This window comes from Dipodomys ordii, unplaced genomic scaffold, assembly GCF_000151885.1.
Source record: "Dipodomys ordii isolate 6190 unplaced genomic scaffold, Dord_2.0 Scaffold92, whole genome shotgun sequence".
Lineage (NCBI taxonomy): Eukaryota > Metazoa > Chordata > Mammalia > Rodentia > Heteromyidae > Dipodomys > Dipodomys ordii.
Window position 1 is genome coordinate 2,618,545 of NW_012267308.1, and position 17,244 is coordinate 2,635,788.

Genomic DNA, 17,244 nt, shown 5'->3' on the forward strand with positions numbered 1-17,244 from the left:
TTTTTTTTTCCTGTTTTAGCTTTAGGACTCCATCTCCACCTGCAGGGCGCCCTCTGCTGGCGGATCAGAGGATTTTTTCCTGTTTTAGCTTTAGGACCCCATCTCCATCTGCAGGGCATCCCTTGCTGGTGGTTCTCAGAGAGTTACCCTGGGAGAAAGTCCATCTTCACCTGGGTGTTCAGTGGCTGTATCTTATGTGTAGGCTGCCCATGAGTGACACACCTTCAGTTCTCTTTCTACATTCATCACGGAACAGAGCTGTACCAGGCAGAGATGCACCAACAGGGCTTTTGCTAGCTGGAGAATGTAGGAAAAAACACCCCAGCCACTGCAGCAAAACACATTTCCAAAATTTCAAGGAAGGAACAGGACAGGTGGTTCATGCCTACAATCCTCAGAAGGCTGAGATCTAAGGATCATGGTGTGAAGCCAGCCCAGGCAAGAAAGTCCATGAGATTCTTATTTCCAAGTAATCCCCAAAAAGCCAGAAATAGAGCTATAGCTCAGTGGTAGAGGGCCAGTCTTGAGTGAGAAAGCTAAGGGAATGGCTGGGAATGTGGCATAGAGTGCTTTCCTAGCATGCATGAAGCCCTGGATTGGATTCCTCAGTACCACAAGACAGAAAAGGCTGGAAGTGGCACTGTGGCTCAAATAGTAGAGTGCTAGCCTTGAGCAAAAGAAGCTCAGGGACAGTGCACAGGCCCTGAGTTCAAGCCCCAGGACTGGCAAAAAATAAACAACAAAAAAAATGCTATATTTTAGAGTGCTAGCCTTGAGCTGAAGAGCTGAGGGACAGCACTCAGGCCCAGAGTTCAAGCCCCATGACCTACAAAAAGAAAGAAAGAAAGAAAGAAAGCTAAGGGAAAAAGCCATAGGTCTTGAGTTCAAGCCCCAGTATAGGCACCAATTTTTTTTTTTAGTTTCCTTTCTGCACTGGTGTAATATTTAGTTTCTAATTTCTGCTGAAAAGGTAATTATCTCTACTGAGAAATGTTTTGTAAGACAGGGTCTTATATAGCCAGGCTAGTCTCAAATTCTGTCTTCCTTCCTCAGCCACCAAAGTACTGGGATTACAGGTATTTCCCACTCTGCCTGATGAGAAATGCTTAATATTTAAATTCTGGGAAGGCTCACAGAGAGGGCGAATGAGAATGAATGTGGTCAAGGTAACTGATTTTCATGCATGAAAATAGAACAATGAAACCTGTTGAATTTGCCGGGTGTTGGTGGCTCAAGGATGTAATCCTAGCTACTCAGAAGGCTGAGATCTGAGGATAACAGTTCAAAGCCAGCCTGGGCAGAAAAGTCCATGAGACTCTTATCTCCAATAAACCACCAAAAAACAAGAAGTAGCACTGTGGCTCAAGCGGCAGGGCACTCGCCTTGAGCTGAAGAGCGCAGGGACAGTGCCCAGGCCCAGAGTTCAAGCCCCACGACCAAAAAAAAAAAAAAGACACCTGTTGAGGTCAGTGAGATGGAGGGGTGATGCTGATGGGATACAGTGTCATAATGAACCCCCCTTATACAATTAATGGATGCTAGTAAAAGGTTCTCACACCATCCACAATGAAAAACATAAGGACTATTTGTATATTTGCAAAGTAGTTACTAAAACTGTCCAGTGCTTCTATAGATAAAATTGATTGTTAACCTTTGAAGACATTTCTTTTTTTTTTGTCGGTCGTGGGGCCTGAACTCTGGGCCTGGGCGCTGTCCCTCAGCTCTTTAGCTCAAGGCGAGCCCTCTACCACTTGAGCTACAGCGCCACTTCCGGTTTTCTGGTGGTTTATTGGAGATAGGAGTCTCAGGGTCTTTCCTGCCCAGGCTCGCTTTGAACCGCGATCCTCAGATCTCAGCCTCCTGAGTAGCTAGGATGACAGGCATGAGCCACCATCGCCCGGAAAGACATTTTTTTGTTACTAAAACTTTGGAAAATATGAGTTTCATTTTTTTTTAAAGACAGGGCCTTGCTCAGCTCATCTGTCGGAGAGATGCGCTCATCATACTTCATAAGTATTTAAATGAAGGCTGGGCATGGAGGTTCATATGTATAATCCTAGCACTCAGGAGGCTGAGGCAGGAGGATCACAGAGGTAAGGCCAGTGAGCCCCTGCTGCAAAAAAAAAAAAGTATTTAAGTGAAACACTGAATAAGAAAGAACTTTCAGGGAAAGATTTCTCCCATCCTATAAATCACAAGACTACTTAAAAAATATGGCATAGGCTGGGAATGGGGCACAAGTGGTAGCATGCTAGCCTTGAGCAAAAGAAGCTCAGGGACAGTGCTCAGGCCCTGAGTTCAAGCCTCAGGAGTGGCCATTCTATTGATTGAGAATATTCTTTGCAAAAATAAACTTACCAAGGGACACTGAGCAAGAAGCACTGTACTTCCTAACTTGACTTGTGGAATAAGCTCTTTGTACAACTACTTAAAAAATAAATAAGCTTACCTTTAAATTCAGACCACAGTATGTACCATCTGATTAAAAAAAGAAGAGAGAGCTTTAACAGTACATTAAAAAAAACCTGACAAACTCAAGAAGAGTACATTCAGAGGAGCTCTGACAATCACCTCCCGCCCAGCAAGGTCCAGCTGGGACAAGAGATGCATTGCAACCCACGTGGCAGGTGGCTCCTGGGGTAAGCCAGAACCTTCCCTGTTGTTCACTTACTCTTATTGTCTTCCACCTGAACCCCTGTGGTAGTTATAGCACTCCAGAGCCAGGGCAGACCCTCCCACAGCCCTGAGTTCTTCCCACCTCTCTAACTCTGCACCAGTGCCCAAACAGGCCACACGGACTGCTGCAGCCATCCTGCCACAGCACCACCACTCTAGGTAGAACACAGCGTCTAGGCTCATAAAGACACACAAAGACCAACCTGCCCAGGACTCAGCTTCCACCCAGAGGAAACTGAGGTGCCCCCAGAAGAAGGTGATCCCACACTCCCGTGGGCTGCAAAAGGTGGAGGCTAGGTTGCTTCTAATGGTCCAATACTGATCTACATAAGAGTATAAGTAACTGGCTGAATATTAAAAAAAAAAAAGGCACAGAAAGCCAGAGGCTGATAGTTCAGTCCTATAATCCATGCTACTCAAAAAACTGAGCTCTGAGGATTAGGGTTTGAAGTCAACCTAGGCTTTTAGAAAAGTCTGTGGGTTTTTATCTCCAATTAGCTAGCAAAAAGCTAGAACTGCTGGGCAATGGTGGCTCATGCCTGTAATCCTAGCTACTCAGGAGGCTGAGATCTGAGGATCAGGGTTCACAGCCAGCCCGGGGAAGGAAAGTCTGTGAAACTTTTTTTTTTGCGGGGGGGGGTCCAGTCGTGGGGCCTGAACTCTGGGCCTGGGTCAGCTCTTCAGCTCAAGGCTAGCGCTCTACCACTTGAGCCATAGCGCCACTTCCGGCTTTTTTCTTTTTGCTTATGTGGTGCTGAGGAATCAAACCCAGAGCTTCAGACATGCAAGGCAAGTGCTCTACCACTGAACCACCTTCCCAGACCCATCCGTGAAACTCTTATCTCCAATAAACCACCAGAAAACCGGAAGTGGCACGGTGGCTCCAGTGGTAGAGCGCTAGCCTTGAGCTGAAGAGCTGAAGGGCAGCGCCCAGGCCGAGTTCAAGCCCAGCAACTGAAAACAAAACAAAGAAGCTAGAACTGCAGATTCTGCTTAAGTAGCAGAGTGCCAGCATTGAGCAAAAATTCTGAGGGTCAGCACCCATCCCCAAATTCAAGCACCAGTACTGGCACAAAAAACAAAAATAACAACAAAGCCACAGATTTGCAAAACACAGAAAGAAGCTCTACAGGACTAAAAAAGAAAAAAAAAGAAACACACACACACACACACACACACACACACACACTGATAAATTTGCTTAAAACATGATGTAAGATTCAAAATCTAGTTTGGGTGCCAGTGCCTCATGTTGGTCATCCTAGCTACTCGGGAGGCTGAGATCTGAGGATCAGAGTTCAAGGCCAATCCAGGAAGAAAAGTCCTGGAGATTCTTATCTCTGTTAACCTGAAAAAAAAGAAAAAAGAAAAAAAAAGCCAGAAAAGGAGCTGTAGCTCCAGTGAGAGTGTGCTAGCTTTCCTTGAGCAAAAAAGTGCAGGAAAAACCTCAGATTCTGAGTGCAAGGACCAGTACTGGCACAAAAATAAATTAATTAATAAATGAATGAATGAAATCAGAGAGCCACAGCATGGAGATGTGGACACACAAACACTAGCAGCCAACATTTAGCAGGACCATCGCTGTTCTTGTCCAGGTGTCTACACTAGGTGTGGCTCACCTTGCTGACTGGGGAGAGGAGAGGGGCTGGAGAGCCCATCCAGCTCCAAGCCATCACCGTCCTGCTCACTGTCCTCTTCACTCGATAGCAGCACCTAGACGTTACAAAAGAACACGCACAGACAAAGTGCTGGCTGTGAGGAATGTGCTCCTGATTGGTCCAGTCTTACCAGGACTTCTCCCCTTCCACCTACCTCCCTAAGCAACTAAGCTGCTTTTTTTTTTTTTTTGCCAGTCCTGGGGCTTGAACTCAGGGCCTGGGCACTGTCCCTGAGCCTCATTTTTTTGCTCAAGGCTTCTGCTTGAGCCACAGCACCACTTCCAGCTTTTTCTGCTTATGTGGTGCCGAGGAATTGAACCCAGGGCCTCATGCATGCAAGGCAAGCACTCTACCACTGAGCCACCTTCCCAGTCCTAAACTGCTTTTTTTTTTTTGTGCTGGTCATGAGACTTGAACTCAGGGCCTGGGTAGTATCGCTTAACTATTTTACTCAAGGCTGGTACATTTGAGCCACAGCTCTACTTCCAGCTTTTTGTTAGTTCACTGGAGGTAAGAGTCTCCTGGAATTTTCTGACCAGATTGGCTTTAAACTGTGATCCTCAGATTTTGGCCTCCTGAGTAGCTGGGATTACAGGTGTGAGTTACCAGTACCAGGCAGCTCTGCTTTCTTAAATGACACTAAAAGGATGCCATCTGGTGGGCTGGGAGAAAACTTCACAGATCTCAAGAAAAGCCTGCAGGGCAAGGACAAGACTTGGGCCATGAGGAGCTTCACACCACACCAGTGCGGCACTGGTGGCTCACACCTGTCAGCCTAGCCCTCACGACGCTAAAACTGAGCATCACAGTTCAAAGCCGGACCAGGTAGAAAGGTCCGAGACACTCTTATCTCCAATGAACCATCACAAAGCCAGAAGTGGAGCTGTGCTGTGGTTCAAGTAGTGGAATGTTAGTTTTGAGTCAAGAAGCTCAAGGAGGGGCTGGGAAGGTGGCTCAGTGGTAGAGCGCTTGCCTTGTATGCATGAGGTCCTGGGTTCGATTCCTCAGCACCACATAAGCAAAAAGAAAAGAGCCGGAAGTGGTGCTGTGGCTCAAGTGGTAGAGCGCTAGCCTTGAGCTGAAGAGCTGAGGGACAGCGCCCAAGCCCAGAGTTCAGGCCCCACGACTGGACCAAAAAAAAAAAAAAAAAGCTCAAGGAGAGCGCCCAGGCCCTGAGTTCAAATCCCAGTACTGGCAAAAACACACAGACAAGAAGCATGAAGAACTTTACCATAATTGCCTTTGAAGAACAAGGGAAAAAGGTTTACATTTTCAGCGGAAGCAGACAGCAATCAAACTGGATTCATTAAAAGCCAAATCAAAAAGAATCAAATGATCAAATGTGACAAATGGAGAGCAGGTTGCAAACGCCCCCCCCCTACATTAATCATGGCCTAAGGTCAAGGAAGGACCCCTGGAGGGCAGCAGTACCTGGCTTCTGTGGGATGCAGAGTGCACAGCACTACCGTCCCCTAACTCCTTGTTGCTGGCAGACACCAGCATACCGCCATCCTCTTCTTCCCTGTAGTCCAATGTCTCAAAGGAGGGCAAAGAAATTGCTTTGCCCAAATTGTTCTCCCAATTCAGCCTATATTAGAGCAATAAGGAGTTTTTAAACAAGAGAACAAACATTGACATCCATTTCTACACACTGTTGTTTGTTTTTGTCACTACATAGCCCAGACTTGTTGAACAGTGCCAGGATTACAGGAATGCACCATCATACTCAACTGCTGCATACATATTAAGGCAGGTCCCTCCAAGTCCCCACCATGGAGGTATTACAACACACTCCAAAACAGATAGAAGCTGGCCAGGTGCCCCTAGCTTACACATGTAATCCTTGCTACTCAGGAGGCTGAGATCTGAGGAATCTGGTTCAAAGTCAGCTGGGGCAGAAAAGTCTGTGAGACCCTTATCTCCAATTAAGTACCAAAAAGCCCAAAGTGGAGCTGTAGCTCAAGTGGTAGAGCACCAGCCTTGAGCACAAAAGCTCAGGGAAAAGTACCCAGGTCTTCAGTTCAAGCCCAGGGATTGACACAAAAAATAGATCGGCTGGGAATGTGGCTGAGTGGTGGAGTGCTTGCCTAGCACTGGGTTTGATTCCTCAGTACCACCTAGATTAAATTAAAAAAAAAATAGAAGCTTAAACACTAAAGCATCCACTATCCATTCACTTCTATATACTTCAAATTTCTTGCTAGGTTTGTTTTGTTTTAGAGCTGGTACTGAGACTTGAACTCAGTGCCTCATTCTATCACTTTAGCCACACCTCCATTTCTTTGTGCTGATTAATTCTGCTCCAACCGGCTTTGAACTGGGATCCTCTGATCTCAAAAACAGAGGTGTGAACCACCGGTTCCCATTCAGCAAGATCTGCTCTAGAGCTAATTCTGGTTCAAGAGCAGTGAGTAGGGCTAGGGACATAGCGCAAATGGTAGAACATTTGCTTAGCTACTCAGGAGGCTGAGATCTGAGGATCTTGGTTTGAAGCCAGCCTGGGTAGGAAAGTCTATGAGACCCTTATCTCCAATGAACCACCAAAAACCTGGATGTGGAGCTGTGGCTCACTGGTAGAATGCCAGACTTAAGTAAAAAAAAAAAAAAAAAAAGCTCAGGGACAGTGCCCAGGCCTTGAGCTCAAGCTAAGGACCAGCACATGCACACGCACATGCACACACATACACACAGAGTGACCACATTGACCCCTACCGAGGCCTGGGCTCAGCGGTGGCTGCCTGGGGCTCAGTGGTGCTGTCCTTTCCAATAGAGAAGGTGTCACTCTCAGACCAGGATCTTGGGCGAGGCTGGGGAATGGCAACGGTCCGTCCAGTCAATGTGGTTGCCAGAATGGCCGCAGCCAGAGCAGATCTAGGGACAGGAAGATCCCCAGGAGACATTGAGCCAGTTCACACCTGCACTGTGGCCTGATGATCGGCCCTACGTCCATGGGGACAGATATTCCCACCTGTCCACTACTTGAGTCTCATCCTTGCTGGCTTGGGCACAGGGCATAGGCACTACTCAATCTGGACTCACCGGGGTCGCTCTGGAGAGGGGTCTGGGCTGCGGGGAGGAGGTGTGCGGGGCACAGCTGGCTTTGGAGCGATGCTGGCTGCAGGGAGGAGGCCATGGATGATGTGTTTCTGCCCAAATAAAACCCAGGAGAGGTCACAGAGGAGGGAAAAAAAATCACTGGATCCTGTCATCCACTATCACCTCCTAAGCCCTCCTACCCCGGGCCCCCTCTCTTCTCTCATCTCCGATATCCTTCTGGGCAGACAGTCCCTGGCAGATGCTAGCTATCACAAGATGCCACCACCTCAGAGCAGCTTCCCTGATGTCCCCAAGTCACCCTCCAGCCCCTCACCAGTCCCAGGCACTGGCCCCTGTGGTGGGTTCCCTGCCTCCTTACAACAGAACATGCTCCCCTGGGATTCACAGCCGAGTGTGCTGATCTCGGGCAGCTGATCTCTACATCCGGGGCCATTTGGATGTTCCTTCACATGCCTTAGTCTCCATTTTCTGGGCACTATGCCATTCATTTCCACCCACTTGAGGGGGACACCACCACAGCAACAAAGACCTGGGGTCCCCTTCCTCCAAAACACCCACACTGCTGGCATAAGAGGTGTGCCAAGGGACACTGACAACAGAATGGAGGTGAGGAAAGGGCAAGAAAACCCACGGAATGCTTTAGAGAAAATCATAGAGGATAGTGGGCTGCCTTCAAGGTAGCACTCTGCCACACATGCAGTGTGATGAAAAGGACAAGGAACAGCATGAACAAGGAGAAGAGCAAGGCACTGGAGGAAGTGCTCTACAAACAAGGGATCCTGTTTGCTAGGATTTGCTGTGATGCCCCAAGAGTCATGTGGGGGAGAGAGGCCAGGGACCAGGGGCTCCGGGTGAGCCAGGAGGGAGGGGGGCTATTCCCAAAAAGGCCAAAGTGGCCCTTCATAGAATCAACTGGGCATCAGAAGGCCTAAGATACAGGAGAGGAAGGGAATGGAAGTAGAGGAGCAGGTAGATTTTAAAAGTCTTCCACAGCCTCTATCGCCACACGAGTTGGGCTCGCGAGAACTCATGGGAAATCGAGTCCCAGTGGCTCACGCCTGGAATCCTAGCTATTCAGGAAGCTGAGATCTGAGGATGGTAGGAAAGTCCCTGCAATTCTTATTTCCAATAAACCACTCAGAAGTGGTGCTGTGGCTCAAGTGGCACAGTACTCGCCTTGAGCTGAAGAGCTGAGGGACAGTGTCCAGGCCCAGAGTTCAAGTCCCGCGACTAACCAAAAAAAAAAAAAAAAAAAAGAACCCATAGGAGCAGGCTTTCTAGACATATCTCTCCATGCCCACCTCTCTCTATGGAACTCGACAGTTCGTGTGTCTGTCCCCTCTCTTGCCCTGCCACAATCTAGGGTGACGCTCAAGAACAAAAAATGGCTTTGTGGGCTTGGAACACTGTGTGTGTGCATGCGTGCGTGTGTCGGTTGTGTGTGGGGCCTGAACTCTAGGCCTGGGCGCTGTCCCTCAGCTCTTCAGCTCAAGGCTAGTGCTCTACCATTTGAGCCACAGCGCCACTTCCAGCTTTTTCTGCTTATGTGGTTCTGAGGAATTGAACCCAGAGCCTCATGCATGCAAGACAAGCACTCTTACACTGAGTCACCTTCCTAGCCCCTTGGAAAACTTTTGCTAATCCCAACCACTTGGAAAGTGGAAATCACAATTTGAAAGCTGGGACATGTTACAAAAACAAAACAAAAAACAAAAACCACCAAAAACCAGCTAACAAGACCTCAGGTCAAAAAATAGGCCTGGGGCTGGGAAGGTGGCTCAGTGGTAGAGTGCTTGCCTTACATGCATGAGGCCCTCAATTCCTCAGCACCACATAAGCAGAAAAAGTCAGAAGTGGCGCTGTGGCTCAAGTGATAGAGCGATAGCCTTGAGCTGAAGAGCTGAGGGACAGCGCCCAGGCCCAGAGTTCAGGCCCCATGACCGGCAAAAAAAAATAAAAATAAAATAGGCCTGGTGGTGGTGGGACACATCTTTAATCCCAGCTATGTGGGAGTCTGAAGTAGGAGAATCACAGTCCAAGACTGTCTAGGCAAAAAAGCAGACTACGGAAAATAACATATTTTATATAATTATATGTGTGTATATATAATTATATACCATACACATTGTATTTTGTAAGTGGTATGTATATAATTTTTAAAGGGCTGGGGACATGGCTCAAATGGTAGTACTCTTGCCTAGAAAGCCAAAGGTCCTGCGTTTAAACCCCAGTGTCACCACCACACATCGCCCCAAAAGTCTTCTTAATCTCTGAATCCTAAGGGACTAGTCTCTAGTTAAGCCTTCCAAAATGGGTTTTCCTTTTTTTTTGGGGGGGGGGTCAGTTACTGCGGTTTGAGGCCAGGACCTTACATTTACTAAGGAGGCGCTCAACTGCGAAGCTTTCAGCCTTATTTTTAGTGCAATCACTGAGGCTTGATCTCAGAACCTGGGCACTTTTTTTTTTCTTCAGTGAAAGCTAGTGCTCTACCACTTGAGCCACAAGGGCACTTCTGGTTTTCTGGTGGTTTATTGGTGATAAGAGTCTCACCGCCTTTCCTGCCCAGGCTGGCTTTGAACCGCGATCCTCAGATCTCAGCCTCCTGAGTAGCTAGGATGACAGGCGTGAGCCACTGGCGCCTGGCTTTTTTTCTTTTGACAGTTTATAATTTAATCACAATAGTCCTGAGAGGATTCTTTCCATCCCGAACGCACAGGCCAAATCCAAACACCCCGACCTGTCACCCCCAAAACTCCCGGGGCCAGAGCGCAGGGCGGGTGAGGGGGTCACTTACGAACTGCCTCTTGCGGCCCCTCCGAAAGCTCAGCAGCATCTTTGTTAAGGGATTGTGGGGGTAGGCAGGCCTGGAACCTGGATCTTCCTGGTAAATATTCCCACAGCCAGAACCGCACCCCTCAGCTGAGCCTCTCCGCGCTGGTTTAATGCCAACCGCTGTTTTCCCTTCTAGACTTGGCAGTATCCGCGCTTGCTATTGGTTCCCGTTTGTCCTGGACCAATCACAGCTGAGCTTACTTCCATGCCCCGTCGCTCTTGGCAACTAGCGCGCTTCGTTCAAATTCCCACCAGTATGAAAGCGATCTGCGATATAGATGCTTCTATTGGTCAGAGTAGATGTCAATCTTCATCACAGCCTATCCTGTGCTGCTTGAGGCGGGAGAAGGAGGGGAGGGCGAGCGGCATGAAACAGACTGGGCGAAAAATGTAGTTCACGTAAGCTCGGAGTGGCGCAGTGGTCACAGTAGATGTCAATCTAATAGTACAGCCTATCCAACACTGCAGAAGGCGGGGAGGCGGGCAGAATGAAATACATTAGGCGAAACCGCAGAGCGTGGGAACCCGGAAGTGGTGAGGTCTCAGGTGGGCCTTGGGCACAACGCGGGAGTCGATCAGGTACCAGAAATGAACCATAAAGTCATCTGGGGGGGGGGGGTGAGTCTCCTCGTTCTTAGACTTTGGCAAATAATGCTGTTGTTAGAAAGTCCACAATGCAGACGGGTAGAATGGGGCAGGGGTATAGGATAGAGCTTGTTCAAGGATTTTGGGTTTGTTTTGTTTTTGCATTTCCCTCATGAGATTGAGACCGCCGATGGAAAGCGATCCCTCTGATGACACTGGCCCTGTGCACGTGCCTTTGGGGTACGTGGTGGCCCATGAGAAATGGCGAGGGTCACAGCTGGCTCAAGAGATGCAAGGTCGGTCTGAAAAAAAAAAAATCCACCCTTGATCCCTCATCCAATGTTTAAGCTGGGTGCAGGTGGCTCACTTGTAATCCCAGCTACTCAGCTAGTATGAGATCTGAAGATCAAGGTTCGGGCAGGAAATATTGGTGAGCCTCATCTTCAATTAATCAGCAAAAAAGCTGGAAGTGGACGTGTGGCTCTAGTGGTAGAGCACCAGCCTTGAGTGTAAAAGCTAAGGGGCAGTGCCCAGACCTGGAGTTCAAGCCACAGGACTGACATAGAAAAGGGAGGTGGGGGGAGTTTAAACAACTCATTTTGTTTTCTTTATTTCAAGGAAAAATTAAACTCCTTTTTGAGGATGGCCTGAACTTGGCGGATTTTTACCTGTCCAGTAGATCTTGCATTATTTACATCACCGAAGCTGAGTTGGTGGCAGGAAATAGCTACAGAAAGAGACTTGTCCGGGTTCGAAATGTACGTATTGAATTAAGGAGAACTAGAACATTGAATTGCACCCCCATCCTTTAGAATAATTTGTATAATACCATGGGACATTGGGAGCCCACAGTGATAGTTCTCTTGTACTAGGGTTTGAACTCAGAGCCTGGGCACTGCTCATTAGCTCTTCTGCTCAATGCTGGAACTCTACCACTTGAACCACACAGCTCCACTTCTGGTTTTAGACTGGTCTATTGGAGATCAAGAGTCTCACACATTTTCCTACCCAGGCTTGCTTTGAACTTCAATCTTTGGATCTCAGCTTCCTGAGTTGCTAGGATGACGGGCATGAGCCATTAACATGGGGCAGCTGTCTCAACTTTGGAAGGAATTCTGTTACAAAATGCTCTACTGTCTTTCTCTTGGAAGTGTGGTCATCTTCAAGGGATTGTAGTGGTGGAAAAAACACAGATCAATGAACAGTACTTCCCAGCCATACAGAAGTTTGTGGTGCTGGATCTTGGGATGGTCTTACTTCCTGTAGGAAACCAGATGGAAGCAGCCTGTCTTATTGTCCAGTTTGTAAGTACCTAATCCTCCTTCACAATTGTCCTTCTGCAGATTCTCAACGGGCCTGGTGGCTCCTCTGTGCTAGTTGCGGTCCTTTCTATAGTTATAATAAGCTAGAAGTCCAATCCTTGACATTCCTTGTATTGGTTTATCACATCTTTTTTTCCCCCCTCATTCTTATGCCAGTACTGTGGCTTGAACCCTGAGCCTAGGCATTATCCTTTAGCTTTTTCATCGCTCAAGGCTGGCGCTCTACCATTTGAGCCACATCTCTGTTAGTGGCTTTTTGCTGGTTAATTTGGGAGAAATGTTTCATTGAGTTTTATGCCTGGGAGGCTTCCAAACTCCATTCTTAGATCTCAAGTCTCCTGAGTAGCTAGGATTACAGGTGTGAGTTATCAGCACCTGTCTTAGTTTATTGAATCTTTTTTTGGAGACGTTTAGGTTCAAAAGCTGCCTCTGCTGCCCATAGAGGCTGTCCCCTCCTCTAGATAACCACCTAACACAAGTGATGAAGTTTAAGGTCTGCTTTTTGGATGTTCAGGCTACAAGGACTCCATCATTCACTATCTAGCATTTCCACTGGTGAAAAATCTTAATTCTCCATATTACATTTAGTAAGCACCGGTATCTCTGTGTGTAGCTTATTACATTTATTTACTTAAGAAAGAAAATTGGGGGCTGGGAATGTAGTTCAGTGGCAGAGTGCTTGTCTTGCATGCATGAGGCCCCTGGGTTCGATTGCTCAGCATCACATAAGCAGGAAAAAAAAAGCCGGAAGTGGCACTATGGCTCACGTGGTAGAGTGCTAGCCTTGAGCTGAAAAGCTGAGGAACAGTGCCCAGGCCCAGAATTCAAGTCCCATGACCGACAAAAAAGAAAGAAAGAAAGAGAGAGAGAGAGAGAGAGAAAGAAAAAAAGGAAGGAAGGAAGGGAAAAAGGGGGGAAAAAAAGCAAACTAGTTCTTTTAAGTAATTTTTCAACTTGGCTCATTAGAATTTCTAAGAATAGAGACCTTTTTTTTTTTGCCAGTCCTGAGGCTTGAATTCAGTGCCTAGGCGCTGTCCCTGAGCCTCTGTACTCAAAGGTAGCTCTCTATCACTGGAGCCACAGTGCTAATTCCGGCTTTTTCTGAGTAGTTTATTGGAGATAAGACTCTCGGGAGCTTTCCTGCCTGTGCTGGCTTCAAACCTCAGTCCTCAGATGTCAGTCTCCTGAGTAGCTACGATTATAGGAATGAGCCACCAGATGCCCAGCTCCCAGAGACTCTGATCTCCAATTAACCACCTGAAAACCAGAAATGTGGCTCAAAGTTGTATAAAAAAAGCTCAAGGGCAGTGCCCAGGCCAAGATCAATCACAACCGGGGGCGGGGGAGAATCCCAGTAATAGGGCCCTCTGTACATCACCTTTATAATAACAATTTTAAAAATTTTTTAAAAAGGGCTGGGAGGCTGGGAAGGTGGCTCAGTGGTAGAGCGCTTGCCTTGCATGCATGAGGCCCTGGGTTCGATTCCTCAGCACCATAAGCAAAAAGAAAAAAGCCGGAAGTGGCACTGTGGCTCAAGTGGTAGAGTGCTAGCCTTGAGCTGAAGAGCTGAGGGACAGCGCCCAGACCCAGAGTTCAGGCCCCATGACCGGACCCAAAAAATAAATAAATAAATAAAAATAAAAAAGGGCTGGGAATGTGGCTTAATGGTAGAATGCTTGTCTAGCATGCATGAAGCCCTGGATTTGATTCCTCAGTACCACATAAACAGAAAAGGCTGGAAGTGGCGCTGTAGCTCAAGTGGTAAAGTATTAGCTTTGAGCAAAAGAAACTTAAGGACAATGCCTAGGTCCTGAGTTCAAGCCCCAGGACTGGCAAAATAAATAATATTAATTTTAAAAACTAGGGCTGGGAAGGTGGCTCAGTGGTAGAGCGCTTGCCTTGCATGCTTGAGGCCCTGGGTTCGATTCCTCAGCACCACATAAGCAAAAAAAAAAAAGCCGGAAGTGGAGCTGTGACTCAAGAGCGCTAGCCTTGAGCCGAAGAGCTGAGGGACAGCGCCCAGGCCCAGAGTTCAGGCTCCACGACTGGACCCAAAAAAAAAAAAATAGTGATGGGGAAACTGGGTGCCAGTTGTTTTTGCCTGTAACGTAGGCACTCAAAAGGCTGAGATTTGAGGATCCTGGTTCAAAGCTAGCCCAAGCTGGAAAGTCCATGAGATTCTTATCTCCCATTAACTACCAAAAAGCCAGAAGTGAGCCAGGCACCTGTGGCTCACGCCTGTAATCCTAGCTACGCAGGAGGCTGAGATATGAGGATCACAGTTCAAAGCCAGTCCCGTGAGACTCTTATATCCAATAAACCACTAGAAAACCAGAAGTGGCACTGTGGCTCAAGTGGTAGAGTGCTCGCCTTGAGCTGAGGGTCAGAGTTCAGACCCAGAGTTCAAGCCCCACGACCGACAAAAAAAAAGCCACAAGTAGAGCTGTGGTTCAAGTGGGAAAATGATATCTTTGAATGGAAAATGCAAAGTGACAGTGCCCAGGCCCCTGAGTTCAAGACCCAGTATTCATTCTCTATTTCTCTTCTCCTCTCCTCCCCCTGTCCCACGCCCCCCCCCCCCCCCCCCCCCCCCCGCCACTAATAATAAACCTCCTTTCCTCCAGAGGGCGCTTATGAGCTGTTCCTTTAATTTCTGGTTCAGGTGGAAGAGCAGAGCCAAGTGACCAGGAAGAACCCTTTCCTCAGGAAGACAACACGGGTTGGGCTCTCTGAAACTTCCCTTGTTCGAACTGTTCAACAGATCCCAGGAGTTGGAAAAGTTAAAGCTCTCCTTCTTCTTCAGAAGTTCCCAAGCATCCAACAACTCAGCAATGCTTCTGTCCAAGAGCTGGAGCAGGTGGTGGGCCCAGCGGTGGCCCAGCAGATCTATACCTTCTTCACCCAGTCCAGGTGACCTGACTTCACATTTACTACTGTTGTCTTGCCTAGACAGCAAGCTTCTGCTTTTCCTGTTTAAAAATCAAGAAATAGCTGGGTGCTAGTGTAATCCTAGCTCCTCAGGAGGCTGAGATCTGAGGATCGTGGTTCAAAGCCAGCTTGGGCACGAAAGTCCATGAGATTCTTCCCTCCAATAAACCACTAGAAGACTGGACGTTGTGCTATGGCTCAAGCAGTAGAGCACTCGGCTTGAGCTGAAGAGTGCAAGGACAGTGCCCAAGCCCAGAGTTCAAGCCCCATAACTGACAAATAAAAAAAGAAAGAAGTCAGAAACAGCACCAAGCCCTGAGTTTACCCTCTGGGACTGGCAAAAAAAAAAAAGGGCAGGGCACTGGTAGCTCACACCTATAATCCCAGCTATTTAGGAGGCTGAGATCTGAGGTTTGCATTTGCCAGCCTGGATAGACAAATTTATGAAACTCCTATCTTCAGTTGACCAGTAAAAAGTCACACGTGGAGGAATAGCTCTTGTGGTAGAGCTCCAACCTTGCGTGAAAAAGCCAAGCAAGAGTATGAGGCCCGAAGTACCAGAACTCGTCTTGATACTAGCACAACCAGTCAAACCAAGAAATATGATTTCCTCTCAGAGTAACCAATGAAAGACAAGTCCTTGATGTTCCTTTGAGGTCTGGGTTTGAGCATAGGTGTCAGTGCTAATGGTCTGCTACAAAAAGGACCCAGTGAGGACCTCTTTTTTTTTTTTATTATCAGTTGTGGGGCCTGAACTCTGGACTTGGGCGCTGACCCTCAACTCTTCAGCTCAAGGCTAGCACTCTACCACTTGAGCCACAGCACCACTTCTGGCTTTTTCTGCTTATGTGATACTGAGGAGTCGAACCCAGGGTCTCATGGGTAGAAGGCAAGCACTCTACCACGGAGCCACCTTCCCAACTAGTGAGGACCTCTTGGTCTCAGCAAAAACTCAGCTAGGACATATTTATATGAGGGACCTTGACCTGTGCCTGTCATAGAAGGGAATAGAAGGTTCCAGGCAGCAGTTGTAGATATGTACAGGAAACAAAGCTATAATGACTCACTTATATCTTCAGGTCTTGTCTGCAGATCTGTGCTCTGGGGCTGTTGCCCATGTAAATAAACTAATATACAATAGTTCCACCCTTGAGTCCTTTGTCCCTGTATTTTTATTGTATTTATTTTTTTTGCTGGTATTAAGGCTTGAATTTAGCTTCATATTCTTGATTTAGCTCAGCTTTTCTATTCAAAAAAGATTGGTGTTCTACCACATGAGCCACAACTCCATTTCCAGCTTTTTGTTGGTTAATTAGAAATAAGAGCCTCATAGACTTTTCTGCCTGGGCTAGCTTTCAACCTGAATCCTCAGATCTCAGCCTCTAGAGTAGCTAGGATTACAGGCATGAGCCACTGGCAGCTTATATGTACAATTAATGTGGTTTAAAAAAATACTAAACATCTGAATGAAAGCTCATTAATTTTGTCAAATGTTAGTCGTTTTTGGAAAATAAAATGCAAGAGAAAAAACCGGTACATGAGATTGATAATGATTTGAGGGAAATGAAATAACAAAATCTTAAATCAGTTGAACGAATGCATTTATTTATATATTTACACAAACACAGTCGTAGGAGCAGCGGGGACACATTTCCTAAAGGTGGTTGCTTCCTTTAAGATATTGCACAATAGAAAAATATGGTCAATCCTTGTTAATTCTCTAAACAAAGACCACAATGCTCTATATTAAGCCACATGGCCTTTCCTGTGTCAGCCATGAATCCATCATTAGAGTCACAGCGTCATCCATCTTATAGCCGAAGAAGTCAAACTGGTAAGAATGTTCATTAAAAACAGTAACAAAAACAAAAAGGTCAAAAACAGCTTAAGACTTGAACCACTGACATCTTTACCTACTCTCTTGCCTAAGACATTTAAAATACAGTTATGTACTTTTTACTTTCAAGAAGGTACTGAAAGGTTTGGAGTATAATAATACGGTATCTATACTGGAGACAAAATGGCGTATCAAACACTCCCACAAGGCCAGCACCTTCTAGGTGGAGCCACACTAAAGTACAAGCTACTTGTAAATTGTTTTTCTTTATTTTTGGCAGTGGTTCAATCCCTACCACCACCAAAAAAAAAAAAGAAATGAATTTGGCACTAGACTTGATCTAGAAATA

At 46.9% G+C, this 17,244-nt stretch overlaps 2 protein-coding genes across 3 annotated transcripts in view; one reads left to right on the forward strand and one right to left on the reverse strand.

Annotated features, from left to right (window-relative positions):
• Cep89 (centrosomal protein 89kDa) overlaps nt 1-10,315 on the reverse strand; it is a 45,712-nt gene extending 35,397 nt beyond the window's left edge. The window contains exons 1-6 of the mRNA XM_013026159.1: nt 10,186-10,315; nt 7,374-7,480; nt 7,047-7,205; nt 5,766-5,922; nt 4,296-4,389; nt 2,450-2,478 (exon numbers count right to left, since the gene is read on the reverse strand). Coding sequence (XP_012881613.1) covers nt 2,450-2,478; nt 4,296-4,389; nt 5,766-5,922; nt 7,047-7,205; nt 7,374-7,480; nt 10,186-10,224 — 585 coding nt within the window. The 5' untranslated portion in view covers nt 10,225-10,315. The remainder of the gene's footprint in view (nt 1-2,449; nt 2,479-4,295; nt 4,390-5,765; nt 5,923-7,046; nt 7,206-7,373; nt 7,481-10,185) is intronic.
• A 422-nt stretch (nt 10,316-10,737) lies between these two features.
• On the forward strand, nt 10,738-15,128 carry Faap24 (Fanconi anemia core complex associated protein 24). 2 transcript variants are annotated; one of them, XM_013026316.1, is made up of 5 exons: nt 10,738-10,802; nt 10,986-11,104; nt 11,427-11,566; nt 11,960-12,112; nt 14,793-15,128. In XM_013026316.1, the coding sequence occupies exons 2-5, from the start codon at nt 10,999-11,001 to the stop codon at nt 15,042-15,044; spliced, it is 651 nt and encodes a 216-aa protein (XP_012881770.1). In that variant the 5' UTR covers nt 10,738-10,802; nt 10,986-10,998; the 3' UTR covers nt 15,045-15,128. The 2 variants fall into 2 exon arrangements, with proteins under 2 accessions (XP_012881770.1, XP_012881769.1); XM_013026315.1 differs by lacking the exon at nt 10,738-10,802 and having other exon boundaries at nt 10,812-11,104.
• Nucleotides 15,129-17,244: the final 2,116 nt, after the last annotated feature.

What these genes read in the sequence shown, in the direction of transcription:
- Faap24 (XM_013026315.1), top strand. Translation starts at nt 10,981, where the DNA reads ATGAGATTGAGACCGCCGATGGAAAGCGATCCCTCTGATGACACTGGC. An exon ending in GACTTGTCCGGGTTCGAAAT is followed by an intron (nt 11,567 to 11,959) that starts GTACGTATTGAA and finishes TTCTCTTGGAAG; the next exon opens with TGTGGTCATCTTCAAGGGAT. An exon ending in CCTGTCTTATTGTCCAGTTT is followed by an intron (nt 12,113 to 14,792) that starts GTAAGTACCTAA and finishes TTTCTGGTTCAG; the next exon opens with GTGGAAGAGCAGAGCCAAGT.